The sequence below is a fragment of the Myodes glareolus genome, chromosome 6 (assembly GCF_982192425.1).
Source record: "Myodes glareolus chromosome 6, mMyoGla1.1, whole genome shotgun sequence".
NCBI classification, from domain to species: Eukaryota; Metazoa; Chordata; class Mammalia; order Rodentia; family Cricetidae; genus Myodes; species Myodes glareolus.
The window spans coordinates 18,527,262-18,543,661 of record NC_142031.1 but is presented as its reverse complement, the minus strand read 5'-3'; the positions used below and the strand labels follow the sequence as shown (position 1 = coordinate 18,543,661).

The 16,400-nt window shown below is 48.1% G+C and overlaps 1 protein-coding gene across 1 annotated transcript; it reads left to right on the top strand.

Moving 5' to 3' along the window:
* The first annotated feature begins 1,055 nt into the window (after nt 1–1,055).
* Nucleotides 1,056–3,025, top strand: Htr1d (5-hydroxytryptamine receptor 1D). Its single transcript, XM_048443122.2, has one exon. It carries the CDS (start codon nt 1,092–1,094, stop codon nt 2,211–2,213), a length of 1,122 nt encoding a protein of 373 aa, XP_048299079.1. The 5' UTR covers nt 1,056–1,091; the 3' UTR covers nt 2,214–3,025.
* Nucleotides 3,026–16,400: the final 13,375 nt, after the last annotated feature.

The following is a 16,400-nucleotide window of genomic DNA, read 5'->3' as shown; positions in this document are numbered from 1 at the left end:
GTCAGATGAGTGGAAGTATGTTACCCTCCGCGCTCAGGCAATGTGTGGTGACAATACGGTGTTCTCCCTGGAAGCCTTCTTTCCCCCAGGCCCAGCTGGGTTTTGTTTAGCTTCCATTGCTGCATAAATAGAGTGACGCTTTCTGATTCACTTTATAGCGCTGACTTCATGGTCTTGGAACAAAACTGTGATACTTCCAACAGCTAGGACACTCTGTCCCCCCTGGGAATTGTGTGGGTGGGGCACACCGCTGCCGTGTTCTCCATCTTGAGAAAGTCAAGTCCACAGCACCGGGGGCAGCGTAAAGTCGTCCATTCCCCTTTCATCTTACTAACTCCGCTTTCAGAATTCTCTTTTGAGAATCTAATTCTCCTTTTTTTTTTTTTCCTTTTTCTCTCTCAAACCTTAGAGTGTCTGAACATGTCTCCATCTCTGTGAGCCAGCAGTGACCCATTTGTTTTGCCTTCTCCTAGCTCATGCATTCTTTGAGTCTTGGTAACGGGAATGTTTTGTCTGATCGGACTCAAAGCCGTCAGCAGGATAGCACCAGCGCTGAGTGCTCATGATGCTGTCGGGAGGATCCTGGGAAAACGGAGCTGTGGAGGGCACACCTCTGAATCAGTCGCTACGCCTTGTCTTCAGTTTGTAAAGCTCTCTGAAAGTGACCTAAGATCCAGAATCTTCTCTAAGTATGAATGAGGAAATGTTGACGTTTTGTTAAGTATGTCGAGGTCTTATGCTTTGAACAGAGCTAGAATGCCAAAGGCAAGAACCCCAGCACTCTGCCCAGCCTCCTGTGAGACCCTGGTAATTGTCCAACAAGTCTGTCTTGTGTTCCCTGGGCTGGAGCATCTGCTGAGAAAAATCCCAGAACCCTAAGATGCCTTGGGGTTCGTCTGCCTCGAGAAGCAGCTAGCAGTGGTCCTGGTGGTCTTTCCTGTCCATGTCTTGAAGCCTTCTTGCTGTGCTCTGTTCTGATGTATGGCCTTCACAACTGTGCAGCCGAAGGATGACCTTGCCCTTTGGGAGGGACGACGGTGAAGGACGCAGACGTGTGTATACGAGTCTGTGGGAAGAGAGGAACACTGAGCATGTCTCTGGCAAACCAGACCATAGAAGGCCTTCCCCAGGAGGCCTTCAACAGATCGCTGAATGCTACAGGGGCTTGGGACCCACAGGTCCTACAGGCGCTCCAAATCTCCCTTGTGGTGGTCCTTTCTGTCATCACGCTGGCCACTGTCCTCTCCAATGCCTTTGTTCTTACCACCATCTTACTCACCAAGAAGCTCCACACCCCGGCCAATTATCTCATTGGCTCCTTGGCCACCACCGACCTCTTGGTTTCTATCTTGGTCATGCCCATCAGCATAGCCTACACCACCACCCGCACCTGGAACTTCGGCCAAATTCTGTGTGACATCTGGGTGTCTTCTGACATCACATGCTGCACGGCCTCCATCCTGCATCTCTGTGTCATTGCTCTGGACAGGTACTGGGCCATCACGGACGCCCTGGAGTACAGCAAACGCCGGACAGCAGGCCACGCAGCAGCCATGATCACGGCAGTCTGGGTCATCTCCATCTGCATCTCCATCCCCCCGCTGTTCTGGCGGCAGGCCACAGCTCAGGAGATGTCCGACTGCCTGGTGAACACGTCCCAGATCTCATACACCATCTACTCCACCTGTGGGGCCTTCTACATCCCATCCGTCCTGCTCATCATCCTGTATGGCCGCATATACGTGGCCGCCCGGAGCCGTATCCTGAACCCACCCTCCCTCTATGGGAAGCGCTTCACCACGGCCCAGCTCATCACGGGCTCTGCGGGTTCTTCACTCTGTTCGCTCAACCCCAGCCTCCACGAGAGCCACTCACATACTGCCGGCTCCCCTCTCTTTTTCAACCAGGTGAAAATCAAGCTTGCAGATAGCATCCTGGAACGCAAGAGGATCTCCGCGGCTCGGGAGAGGAAAGCCACTAAGACCTTGGGCATCATTCTGGGGGCCTTTATCATCTGCTGGTTGCCTTTCTTCGTGGTGTCCCTGGTCCTCCCCATCTGCAGGGACTCCTGCTGGATCCACCCGGCCCTCTTTGACTTCTTCACTTGGCTAGGTTATTTAAACTCCCTCATCAACCCCGTCATCTACACTGTGTTCAATGAAGACTTTCGACAAGCATTTCAACGAGTTGTCCATTTCCGGAAGGCCCCCTAGTCGGATTTGGGGGTGACGCTTGTTTATCTGTTCTGTCTTGTAACCCGACTAAGGTTGCCTTTTTAAATTATTGTTGTTTGTCAGAGACTTGGGTTGATGTGTGCTGTCTTGGGTTCTTGGATTAATCAATAGACTTGTTCTGTATTCAACTGCCAGCATCTTCTAGACTCCTGAGTCACCTAAAGCTAGGCCATTGTGTGAAAGGGGACAGAACTGAAGATGTCCCTTAACATAACATTCTCATGGTTCTCTGGATTGGAAGAAATATAAGCTACAGGACTGAGGTGAGGAACTGTCTTATTCTCTAGCAGGCTCAGCAGGAAGGCCTTCTGATCTACCTGGGATTTTTATATGGGGCTGTGGAGAGTGGGTGAGATTAATGACTTAAATTAGAGAGAATTTGGAGTCAGAATGGTGGAGTCACCATCTCCTATAGCTCCTTAATTAGAAAATAACACCAAATTACTTCCACTGGGTCCTGGTTGTCCATAAAGTAGGTGGTACCAGTGACACGGAGTGACAAGGAAAGAAACTGAGAAGGTGGCATCAGGGAGAGGGATACTTGGGAGCAGACCAACCACCCTGCATCCTTCATCCTTCCTTCTATCTAGAGATAGATATACTGTTTGGAAGTTAAAGCCCATCACCATGCTACTCAAAAAGACTGACAAGTACTGGATCCACCAACCTTAATGGGTCACCCCGTTCTGCCCAGTCTGATTTTTTTTTCTGAATTATTTTTTTACAGCTCATTGTCATCAGAGTTCCTAAGATGTTGAGTCTTATCAAATAAAAAGCATGAGACATAGTGAGTAGTGACGTCTTTACATGATTGCTTTGTACATGTGTGTGTAAGGGTGTGGCAGCCACAGTGCACTCAGGTCCTTGCCTTAAGCCTTGTTTGAGGCCGGGTGTCCCTTGTTTCCACCTCTGCCTTGCATATTCCGCGCTCATGAGCTCCTGGGATAGCCTTCCATCTCCACCTCCTGTCTCATTGCAGTGTGTGAGGATTACAGTCAGGCATGACTGCGTCTGGCTTTTTACACGGGTTCCAGGGATGGAACTTGGGTTGTCAAACTTGGAGGGCCAAACAGACACTCTGAGCCACCCCCCCGCCAGCCTTCCAGGAAATGTAAAATCTTTGCATGTCTTTCCCCCTTCTGCCCAGATGCCTAGACTTTCTACTTACCTCAATTTGCACATCCACTGAGCACCCACCTCACGCCGGGCCCTGTGCCCAACTTCTTAGCATTTGTTAGGACCGTGAGCCTTGTGACTCTGGATGCTAGGATAACGTGACAATTAGAAATGGAGAAACTGGGCCCAGGGCAAGATGACTCAGTGGATAAAGATAACTTACCTGGTGACCTGAGTGTGATTCCCAGGGCCACATGGTAGAGAGACCCGTCTCCCGCAAGCTGTCCTCTGACTTCTGCGCAAGCACACAGGCGAGCACACAGGCGAGCACACAGGCGAGCACACATGCACACACTTATATGTTCACAAAAAGTAAACTTCAAAAATGTTAGGAAAAAGCAAAAACACCCTCAAGACCTGGGCCTGGGGTCTTGGAGCGCAGCTCTGTGATAGAGTACTTGCATGTTCGAATTCTTCTTGGGTTTGGATCCCAGCACTAAACAAAAACAAACGCCAAACAACAATAAAAATGAATCTGAGACCCCGAGGCTTCAGTTCAAATCCAAGTGCTGTCAGTTCCCAGCTGTCTGTTCTAAATCCTTCTTCATTTCTCTTTCCTCACATGTAAAATGGAGACAAAACTAACTGTGTCATAAGTTAACACAGCCCTTGACACAAAAAGGGCTTATCATTTTGGAAAGCCAGGAATTGATCTACTTAAGCACAGGCAGCATAAAATAATAATAATAATAATAATAATAATAATAATAATAATGACAGCCCCTCTAAAGTACCCTCATGTGGTCTGTGTCCCTTTCCTCATTTTCTCTTCCTACTCACCTTGCACGGGCAAGAAAGAAATGTGCCTGTGGTTAGAAGAAGGCTTCACTAAGAGACATCTTCATAAGCTGGGCAGCAGTGCTGCATGCCTCTAATTCCAGCTCTCAAGAGGCAGAGGCAGGTGGATCTCTGTGAGTTCGAGGCCAACCTGGTCTACAAGAGCTAGTTTCAGGACAGGCTCCAAAGCTACAGAAACCTTGTCTCGAAAAGCTTCCTTCCCTCTTCCCTTTAGTGTTTGTGGTGTGTGCGTGTGTATGAATGTGTGCACAAGTGCCTATGCGCATGCCTACAAATGCAGAGGCCGCAGAAGGACATCAGCTGTCTTCCTCTGATCCTCTCCATCTTATTCCCTAACACGGGATCTCTTACTGAACATCACTACTTTGGCTAGGCTGACTGCCCAGTAACCGGCCTGTCTCAGCCCCACAGTGCTCGGATTAAAATCATGTATGGCCGTGTCTGGGTTTTGTGCGGGTGTTGAGGATTTGAACTTGGATTTTTTTATCATTTATTTTTATTTTATGTACAATTGGTGTCTTGCCTGCAGGTGTGTCTGTATAAGGCATCCGATCCCCTGAAACAGGAATTAAACTGGGGTTTTTACGCTTGTACGGTAAGTCCGTTTTACCCCTTGAGCCATGTCCCCAATCCCTCTTACTGGCCTCACACTCAGAGAACTGCCTATCTCTGCCTCCTGAGTGCTGGGATTAAAGGCGTGAGCCACCACCGCCCAGCTTGGTATATTTCTTATTACTGCCAGACCGTGCGGCTACATCACATTCTATTCATCAGTCGAGGGGCATTTGAATTACTTCCACTTTCAACTATTGCAAACGAGGTTGGGAATATCCAAGTCCAAGTTTTGGTGTGGACATAGGTTTCGAGCCTTGGGAGTTGACTCGACCGGCCAGAGGACAGCTGTGTTTGGCCTCCTGCAGAATGGCCACACTGTTTTCCAGAGTGGCCACACCGGTTTTCCTTCCCAGTGGCAGTACGTAAGCATTCCAGTCTGTCCACATGCTGTGGCTCCTGTTATTGTCTGTCTTTTTTTTATTGGCGCCATTCTAGTGGGAGTGACGTGGTGTTTCCTTGCTGTGCGGCTAAGCTTTGTAAAGGGAGCAGAGAGTGAATATTTCCAGCTCTCTGAGTCACTCTGTCTCTGCCACTGAGGCATGAACACAGCCTGGATGGCATGTAAACAATCTCCATTATTTACCAACAGGAGCAGGCAGCTCAAGACCCAGAGTCTGCAGATTCTGCCCAACCCGTCTCTGCCCCTTCTTTGGGCATTGCTATTATCAGCTCTAAAAATTGTTATTATTATTGTATGTATGTGTATGGTGTGTGTGTGCTTGTGTGTGTGCACGTGTGTTATGTGCATGGTAGTTGTGTGTGTGCATGGTGGGTGTGTGCGTGTGTGTATGTGTATAATGTGTGTGTGCTATAGTGTACATATGAAAAGTCAGTGGACATTTTCCTAGAGTTGGCTTTGTTTCTTCACCTTTATGTGGGCTTCAGGAATTGAACTCAGGTCCCCAAGGCTTCTGCCTTTACCAGGCTACCTTTTTTCTTACCAACTTCTGTTATTGACTTTTTTTTTAAGTTTTACTTTGCTCTATGTGTATGAGTGTTTGCCTGTGTGTATGTATGGGCACCGTGTGTGCACAGCGCCTATGGAGCTCAGAAGAGGCAGCTGAGCCCCAGAACTGAGAGCACAGACAGTTGGGAGCCATCGTGAGGATGCTGGGAACTGAACCCAGGGTTTGGAAGAGCAGCAAGTATTCTTAAACTCGGAGACAATTCCTCTGGTCCCGTTATTAGACTTTTGAAAGAGGCTCTCCTTCCTACATAGCTCAGACGGGACTTGAACTTGAGACCCTCCTGCCTCAGTCTTCCCAGTGCTGGGATTACAAACCTAGGCTGCCACGCCCAACTCCTGGTATTATGTTTTTATTACGCTTGTTTCCAATGACTACACTTAAGCAAGTAGTCCTTGTTCGTTGCCTGTCCCTCCTCTGAAGTGTCAGTTGGAAGGTGATGGTCTTATTTGCCGTGTTCCCCCTTTGATCACCAGCATGCCATAGGCCTGCGTTCAAAAACATGCGTGTTTGAATGAGTGAGCAGCTGATGGATACATGGAATCCTGTTCCCACATGCCTTCTGCTCAATGTCTCGTCTTTAAATTATTGAGAGATGGCAACTGCTCCCCGATTAGGAACCTCACCCAGTGTGAGGATCGGTGGTAGGTGGAACCGGGTCAGATGGGAGGCCATGCTGAGAAGAAATGGCTAGGAAGCATGCCAGATTTACCAAGGAGTCTCCAAGGGGTCAAGTTAGATCTGGTGACTTAGCTTGTCTTAGTACAAGCCCCCCCTGCCCTTCCCCCCTCTCACCCTCATTCTCTAGACAACCCCCCCCCCCAGCAATTACTGCACTGTGAAAGTTAAAGGGTCAGCTATCCCAGGAGAGGTGTGCTGGGCTTTTTTTATATATAATATTTTTTATCTTATGTATATTGGTATTTTTGTGTGTAGGTGCATGGTATGTGTGTGTGTGCCTGGTGTGTGTGGTATTTTTGCCCGTGTGTGGGTGTCAGACCCCCTGGGGCAGTTACAGACAGTTGTGAGCTGTCATGTGGGCACTGGGAATTGAACATGGGTCCTCTAGAAGAACAGCCAGTGCTCTTAATCGCTGAGCCATCTCCCAACCTTTAGTTTTTTACACAAGGTCTCCTCTATCCCAGGCTAGCTAGCCCTTGTTATCATCTGAAGACTGCCCACGCTCCGCCCACAGCTGCACTCGTTAGGCCATGTGAAGGACACACGGAAAATAAACTTGTCTAGCGCAGGCCTGTGACTTTGAGAGGCTAAGGTAGGAGAATCCATAGTCTGAGTAGCTAACCGATATTACATACCAATGCGAGACCTAGTCAGGGATATGTGTTGACACCTTGTCTCAAAAATTAATTAGTTGGGACTGGAGAGATGGCTCAGAGGTTAAGAGCATTGCCTGCTCTTCCAAAGGTCCTGAGTTCAATTCCCAGCAACCACATGGTAGCTCACAACCATCTGTAATGAGGTCTGGTACCCTCTTCTGGCTTTCAGGCATACACACAGACAGAATATTGTATACATAATGAATAAATATTTTTTTAAAAATTAATTAGTTAAGATAACATAAACCAAGCCAGATGTGATGGTGCACCCCTTTAGCCCCAACACTTGGGGGGCAGAGGCAAGAGGATCTCTGTGAATTTAAAGCCATCTTGATCTACCAAGAGAGTTCCAGGCCAGCCAGAGATACACAGAAAAAAAAAATCTGTCTCAAAAAAAATCAAAAATAAAATAAAGCAAAACACTTGTGGACTTGGAAGTGCAGTTTGGGAGGTTGAAGCAGAAGGATTTCGAGGCCAGCCTGAACTATGCAATGAGACTCTGCTACAGAAGATGAAGTTAAAGCTAACGTGAGATGGGGCTAACAGCTCGGGCAAGGGAGCGATTGCTTTCTGTGCCAGAAACCGTGGGTTCGATCCCAAACACGATATACATCAAGCAGAGCAGCCCACCAGTCACCTTAGCACTAGCGAAGCAGAGGCAGGAAAACCAAAAGTTTAAAGTCATCCTGGGCTACATAGTGAGTTCGAGGCCAGCCTGGGGTACATGAGAGCCTATCTATAATTAACTAATTAATTAATTAGGAGAACTCAACTGCCAGGATATGGTTCGGTGGGTAGGTGCTTACTTAGCGTGCATAAGGCCCTGGGTGCAATGTCCATTAATACAAACAAAAATCCAATCAACCAACCAACCGGTTTCTTATGACTACAGAGACAGCCAGTGCCGAGGACCTTTCTCCTCCCAATCCTCTTTCCTCCCACCTCCCATCCTGGACGTGCTTTTCATTCTTCCACACTTAGTCACAGACACACACCCACTGTGACAGAGAAGACTCTGGGGGAGGGCAGGGCCTCAACCAGCAAGAGACACTGCTGAGCCCTGGCGGAGGTTTACGGCGCCAGTCCTGTACCTTGCTCAGAGAAACCCATGTTTATTTTTTAAAAGCAACACTCTTCCTGTGGGCATGGAATGGCAGAAATTAAGAGGACCTTTTGAGTCTAGGCTATCCAAGAGGATATAGTTAGACCCTATCTCACAAAACTAAAATACAAATCAAAACAAAAAAACATATACAGCAAATAAATATACCTGCTTCCCCCAATCCTTCCTCACAATAACCTTCATTTGTTATTTAAAAGTATTTATTAGGTTTATTTTTGGTTTTGAGACAGGGCCTCATATAGCTCAGGCTAGCCTTGAACTTTGGCCTCCACTTCCCAAGTGCAGGAACCACAGGTGTGTATCCCCATTCCTGGCTTTATTTATTTTTTTCCAATTTATTTTATTTTTAAAAATACACCTTTCAGGCAGTGGTGGCACATACCTTTAATTCCAGCACTTGGGAGGTAGAGACAGGCAGATCTCTGTGAGATTGAGACCAGCCTGGTTTACAAGAGCTAGTTTCAGGACAGTTAGGGCTGTTACGTGGAGAAACTGTGTCTCAAAAAACCTAAATAAATAAATAAATAAAAATAAAAGATATATTTTTAGCTGGGCGGTGGAGGTACATGCTTTTAATCCTAGCACTTGGGAGGCAGAGTCAGGTGGATCTCTGTGAGTTCAGGGCCAGCTTGGTCTACAAGAGTTAGTTCCAGAATAGGTTCCAAAGCTACAGAGAAACCGATCTTAAAAAACAAAAAACAAAAGACAAAAACAAAACAAAACAAAATACATCTTTTGACTGGGCAATAGTAGCATAAGCCTTTAATTCCAGCACTCAAGAGGCAGAGGTAGAGATAGACAGATCTCTTGTGTGTTCGAGACCAATCTGGTCTACAGAGTGAATTCCAGGACAGCCAGGGCTACACAGAGAAACCCTGTCTAAAACCAAAACCAATACCAAACCAAACCAAACCAAACAAACAAACCAAATAGGTTGGAGAATTGCCTCAGCAGTTAAGAGCACTGGCCATTCTTCCTGAGGACCCAGGTTCAGTTCCCAGCATCCACACGGCAGTTTACAACTGTCTGTAGCTCCAAGATCTAACACCCTCACACAGACAGATACGCACACAAAACACCAACCACTACATAAACTAAAAGAAAAATTTAAAAATACATCTTTATTTACCTTTTTTTCTCCTTTTAAAAAGGCCTGATCCCTGTATGCCACCAAGGCCGGCTGGCTTTGAACTCCTGGATTCAGATGATCCTCCTGCCTCAGGCTTCTGAGTACCTGGAACTGCAAGGACACAACTTTACATCCCGGCCTCCCAGGCCAGTTTGTTTGTTTATTAGTTATTCATTTTTTTCCCCAGAGCTGGAAGCATAACCCAGGGCTTCATGCATGCTAGGCAATCGCTTCCCGTTGGGCTCCATTCTCAGCCATCCCTTCCCCACAGTCTAATTGGCCACAGCCTTCTGGCCTCCAGGGTATGAATCCTGGAGGTTGTGCAAATATGTGAGCTCCGTGGGTACAGGTGACCTCAGCCCCTCTGTTTTCAGGGTCAGGCCCCTTCCACCCCACATCCCTCACCCTGTGATCCCCATCAGACTCTGAGCCTGCAGGGACACTTAGCCAACTTTGTCCTCTTAGCACCTGGCAGACAGCCAGACAGCAAGTGGTTAATGACAATAGCTAGCATTTATTGAGCTCTGACTGTGTGCCCAGGTATGCTTTAAGGGCCTTGTGAACGTTAACCACTTAGCCCAGTGAGGCCAGGCCTGTTGTTAAACTGCAGATTAAGAGCTAAAGTCCCAAGAAACAAAATCTTTTGTCCCGTGTCACCGTGGCAGAATTGCTCTGTTAATCCCATATTTTGCTTTCTAAGGCAGAAGCAGGGATCCCGGACCTAGAGAAAGAGGATTTTAAGATCATGTAGGACACCCTCAGTCAGGTCACCCATGTCACAGCAGCAGCAGCTCATGCCCATGGGTTGCTTTACCTCAGTGACCCCCAGTAACTTGGTGAAGAGGACACCATTGTCACCCCCATTTTGCAGATAGATAGACTGGGGCTTACATTCACAGCATCACTAGCTCCCAGTTTTATCCCACTCCTTGATACATTCTAATTTTCATTTTGCTTTTTGAGACGGGATCCCTCTGCTATATAGTCCTGCCTCTCCTGGAACTCACTCTGTAGACCAGGCTGACCTCAAACTCACAGGGATCCTTCTACCTCTGCCTCCCGAGTGCTAGGATTAAAGGCAAGCACCTGCTTCCTTGAACCACACTTGGACAGTTCATTTACTTGACACCTTAGTGTGCCCACCAAGGACCCTTGAACAGATTCAGGGACCGGGTGTTCACCCCAACTATGCCCCTAACCCAGCTCTAGCCAAGCAGACTGTGGTTTTCATTAGTAGTCTTCAAAGAACTTATATTATTTCCTTCCTTCCTTCCTTCCTTCCTTCCTTCCTTCCTTCCTTCCTTTCTTTCTGTCTTCTCGAGACAGAGTTTCTCTGTATAGCCCTGACTGTTCTTGAGTCCTTGAGTTAGCCCTGTAGACCAGGCTGCCCTCAGGCCTGCCTCTGCCTCCTTGAGTCCTGGGATTAAAGGCGTGCACCACCATAGCCTGGCTGTATCATTTCTCCCCAGCAACAGTCATCACGTTCTGTCACCATACTGTGCCAATCATGTGCTTAACCAGACAGGCTTAGAGCCGAGAAGGAGCTGGGCAAGGGGACAAGCCTAGCTTTAAGGGCAGGTTGGGATCAAACGCTTTGATATTTTTGTTAGTTTGCTTGTCCTTGTTGTCTTAAGACGGGGTCTCACTGTGCAGTCCTAGCTGGCTTGGAACTTGCTGTGTAGATAAAACTGGCCTCAAACTCATGGATATCTGCCTGTCTTTGCCTCCTGAGTGCTGAATTAAAGATATGTGCTACCACATTGGGCTTTGATTTTAATTTGTTTTTAAAGTTTTTTTTTTTTAATGTAGATGGGTGTTTTGCCTGTATATATAGTGACCAAGGAGGCCAGAAGAAGAGTCAAATTCCCTGGGACTGGAGACACCAATGGTGGTGAGCTGCCATGTAGGCTCTGGGAATCAAACCCTGGTCCTCTTAAGAAGCAGCCAGGGCTCTTAACCACCGAGTTCTAGACAGAGTAACTTTAGATCTGAGACTTGGCTGTGTCGGAGCTGGAAGAACCCATTCCTTTCTTGTCCTTTTTTCTGAAAGAGGAACCTAATCCCGAGAGGGGCTGTCACAGATCTGAGACCCCATCGTAGGCTAGGATCCCATAGGGAACATCTTGCCCTCATGGAGTTTGAGAACGGCATTGGCCTCCTCTGAAATCCTGGTCCAGTCCATATCTGTCCACCAGGTGGCGCAGAGGCATCAGGGAAAAGCGCAGAAAGAAGGGTGGGCAACCCCCTTCCGCGGGCACAAGTTTTCTCCAACAAGCAGGTGCAAGCCTCTGCCGCTCTGGAACAACACTAGGTCCCAGTACACATTGCAGACACAGAGGTGCATTCAGCCTGACCACGGAGGTAGCAGAAGACGATGGTGAAAGCTGGGAGATAGAGTCCAACAGACGCGGTAGGAAATCTTTGCCGCTGGGAATCTTCTCGGCATCTGACTCAGAGGTCTGTCCTGGTGCAAGATGAAGTCCTCATTTCCCTATTTCCCGGGCTGTGCGCAGAGCTGGAGGCCGGTTGTTGGTGCTTTTCTTAGGTGGGTGGTGGTCACCACTGGTGACAGTCTACCAGATGGCAGAAGTCGCTGCCATCACTCTAGGGGCCATCAACGGGTCTGACAGCTCCATAGCTCAGCTTAGGCCCTGCGGTTCGGTCAGACTTCTGCCATCTCACATCACACAGGGAACTGTAAGTGCAAAGGCTGGAAGGCCAGAAACTTCGAATGGGTTGGGGAGCCGGAGCGGGGGAGGGGAACAGAACTGAGGGAGGCCTAGAAGAAGGGGAGGCTTGGATGAGAAGTAGGTTGGACCTCGGGGACTGGGGACTCGAGCAGCTATCTGCCCTGAACTTTATCCTGGGAGGAACAGGGAGATTATTCAGCGAGAGGATGGCGCAGTAAGATCGGAGCTGAGAGCGGTGTGTAGACACAAGAAGGGAGGTGGAGGAGTCTGGAGACAGAGAGGCCGACTAAGAGGCTGAGCAAATAAGAGCGCAGGCTGGACGGGCGTGATGACAGCTGGGGTTAATTTTCCATACAGTCACCAAGACCTTCCCATGGGCCCCCTCAGCACCTTAGTGAAATTGTTTGTCTTGGTCAGGTGACTGTCCTCACAGGGTAGGGGGCTTCCCTGGGCCGAGGAGGTCGTTTCTTCACCTGATACAATCTAGGAGGTCCTTGATATCAGTGGACATCTAGGGAGAGGGACTGGCTAAGAGAAAAGCCAAATCATGGGGGTGGTGGGTACGAGGGAGAGGCAGGGTGGGCTGCTTGGACACACACCTGTGGTATGCCTCTCTTTCAGGTGCCAATTCTGCTAATTATTGGCTGTGTTACCACAGCCAAGTCACTTTGGCAATCTAAACCTCAGCTCCTACATCTGTGAAATGTGGTTATGGGACAATGGGGATTGCTCAGCGGGTAGCTAGGGACCTGGGTTGGATCCTCAGAACCCACACGAAAGTGGGGAGAACTGACCTGGCGGTGGTGGCACATACCTTTAATCCCAGTACTTGGGAAGCAGAGGCAGGTGGACCTCTGTGAGTTCAAGGCCAGCCTGGTTTACAGAGAGAGTTCCAGGACAGCTAGGGCTGTCACACAGAGAAACTCTGTCTCAAAAAAACAAAACAAAACAAAACAAAACAGAAAAGTGGAGAGAACCAGGTTCACAAAGTTCCACACATGTGCAGCATCCCCAACATACACACACACAATAACAATAGGTAAAACATAAAAATCAAATGTGGTTATGGACAGAATCAACCTTTCAGACTGTCTTAGGAGTTGGAATAGGCAGTGTGTGTAGGGCTCAACACAGTTCTGGGGTGGGGGACCCAGGAAAGGGGACTCTCAGGTTGTCTATCACTCTGAGAGACTGTGGCTTCTGGAGATGGGCACTCGGCTCTCTGGCCTAGAAGTACCTTTCCAAGCCAGGGTGGGTTTCAAACCAGGTCAGCCCCAGGCTGACACCACATGGAATTAGGCCAAGAGAATTCTAGCCAGAGGCAAAGAAACAATGCTGGCCAGTCCAGGGCCTCCTTCTGGAGAAGGTGCTTCGTCTGTTCCCTTGTTTAAACATTCAGAACGATTTTCCTGGGCCAGGTCTAAGAAGAGAACCTCTGTTCTATTTTGTTTTTCGCGTTCCTGTTTTGGTGCTTGTGCTGTGAAGGTGGCCTCTAACCCCAATGACTGCGATAAATGTCTCACATATATCCCTGCTTTCTTTGACTTTTTTTCCCTTTGTTTTTGTATGTGAGTAAGTTGTGTATGCCTGTGTGCGAGTGTGTGAGTGAGCGTCCGCGCACATGTCTGTGCTTGCACAGAGGGCTGACAGAATGTCCCTGTCAGTTTCCTCTGCCTTATTTCTTTTAGACAAGATCTCTCACTGAACCTGGAGCTAGCCTGAAAACAGAAAACCCCAGCCATTTTTTTTAAAAAAAATATGAGCGCTGGGTTCTGAACTCAGGTTCTCATGCCAACTCACCAAGGGCTTTTAACCACATCTCTCCAGCCCCTACATTATTGTTATTATTATTATTATTTTCTTTTTTTTCTGGAATACTGGAAAATTGGGCCTGAGGCTTCACACATGTTAGGGAAGTACTTTCCCACCGAGTAACACTCAGCCCTTTATGAGTATACACTCTTTCAGGTGTCCTTACAGACACTGTGTGAGTTAGGTAGGTAGGTAGGTAGGTAGGTCCTTCTTGTTATTCACCCATTGTATGGGTGGGGAAAGCAAGGCTGAGCAAGTCAACACATGTATAAGAATCTACATTTGCTTGGCCTATGGATAGGTCAGTGCACTTAGAGCTCATGGTTCCCCCAGTACCTAGAATTATCCAGTAAGCAGAACTGGGCCACAAGCCACTAAGGGACACACTCAACACAAGGTACAGCAGTCAGCTTGGCAGTACCAACCACTGTATTTGTGTGACATCCGCCAGGAAGAATTTAGTTCAGGGAAACATGAGCTTCTCTCAAAATGCTGGCCTGGATTCTTCCAGTCAAATCAAAGCAAAACTTCTTTAGGGAGGGAGAGGAGGTCCTGGAAATGGAACCCAGAGTCTCACATGCAAGCGTCAGATGCATGTTACCAACCACGTAGTGAATTCTCATGCACCATTTACCTCGTGCCAGGCCTGCTGTAAGAGCCCCCACACCGTTTGCTTGGCTTGTTTAATCTTCCCAAATGCCCCCAGAGAACAGAGAAGTTCCGGAATGGCTTAGGGTCATGTGACTTACGTAGAAGAGTTGGGTTTCAAAATAACATAGCTTAATGATGGGGAACTTGTCTGGCTCTAAATTCAATCTTCAGCACCAGGGGAAAAAAAAGTTAGTTAATTAACATAACATTGTCTCCAGGGTCTGTGCACTTAATCACGTTTACTACTTCCTATACAATTTGAAGCACATCCTGTTTCCTTCTTTGCTTTGACTGCCAGGAAACTCCGAGCCACGGTCTGGGTTATACCACAGTCCCTGTCCTTAGAAAACTTTCCATCACCTTGCCGCTGTAGTCAGATTTTCATGCTTCTTCCTTCCTTCTCCCCTGGCGTTCTGCCCAGGCTTTCATTACTCCTTGATTTCTACTCTTTAATTATTGATCAAATGGTCTTTAGGCTGCAGCGGAAACCACCTCCAAACCCTTTTTGGAATCAGCAGGGCATAAGACATTTATGAGATGAATAGAGACCTTCTGACTGGCTGAGGCAGCCAGTCACAGTCTGCAGGATGAATGTCTCCGAACAGCTTCCAGTGGCTAGAACAGTGGAACCGTGTTAACTCTGCGTTCATAAAATTATGCCAGAGACACAGAGCAACCCCGACATCTCGGTGCCTAACTAAAAGAAAGTTTTTTTCCAGCGACTCAGTGGATAAAGCGCTTGTCACATGCCTGAGGATTGGAGTTTGGATCCTCCCCAAGCCCATCCCACCTAGACTCCCAGGGATGGAAGTGGAGATGGGATCTCTGGAGCAAGCCAGCGAGCTAGAGTAGCAAAACCAATGAGCCCTGGGTTCAGTGGGGGACCCTGCCTCAGTACCGAAGGTGGAGAATGACGGAGAAAGATGCATGACGTCAATCTTAGGACTCTATACGAACACCCACACATGCACTTCCCACTCGCCTGTGTCTGTACACACGTGAACACACCACATACACATACACACACACAAACAAAGGTAGAAAAAGTAGAGAAAAATGAAGACCTTCCAACGTATTCCCTGGCCAGTGTCGGGATGGAGTAAAACTCAGATCGACTCAGGCTCTGCCAAGTTCAATGTGTGGCTTCCAAGGTCACCCTGGTGTTGGCATTCAAATGGCAGATGGGAGCACACAGGCATACTTCTTAACCACGTTGGCCTGAATGTGGTGCCACGTCATCCTTGCCACTGTCCCATTGGTAGAAAGAAGTCACATAGTAATTGCAAGAAGGGCTGGAAAAAATGTAGTCTGGGCTGCTTTTCTCTGAAACAGCTCAACGCATGGAGGGGAGGCATCTGTACTGAATAGCTGACACACGTCCAGTTCATGTCTATATAGATGCAGACTGGCCACAAAAAGGAAACTGGGCTTGTCTTACTTGCAAGGAGCCATGGGTAAAAGGGAGCATTTAGGGCTGAGTAGAAGGCTTGGGAGGTAAAAGTTTGCGTCACTGTAATCTTGGTACTGGGGAAATGAGTCTTTGGAGCTCATTGCCCAGCCAGCCTATCTGATTCAGTGAGCGCTAGGGTCCCTGAAAGAGCCTGTCTCGAAGGAATGAGGGGGGAGGGGAGAGTTTGGAGAGTTGGTTTAGTGGTTAAGCTCTGGCTGCTCGCGAGGAAGAGCTGGGTTCAGTTCCCAGTATCCACAGGGCAGCTCACAAAAATCTGTAATTATAGCTCCAGGGGATCTGACGCCCTCTGCTGGCTTCCAAAGACACTTACACTCAGGTGAGAGCAACTGAGGATGTTGACCTCCGGCCTCCACAGCGTGTGTACATTGTAGCCTCTCTGACACATATATGCGCATGCAG

Excerpts from the sequence above, each read along its gene's own strand:
- Htr1d (XM_048443122.2), top strand. The coding sequence starts at position 1,092 with ATGTCTCTGGCAAACCAGACCATAGAAGGCCTTCCCCAGGAGGCCTTC.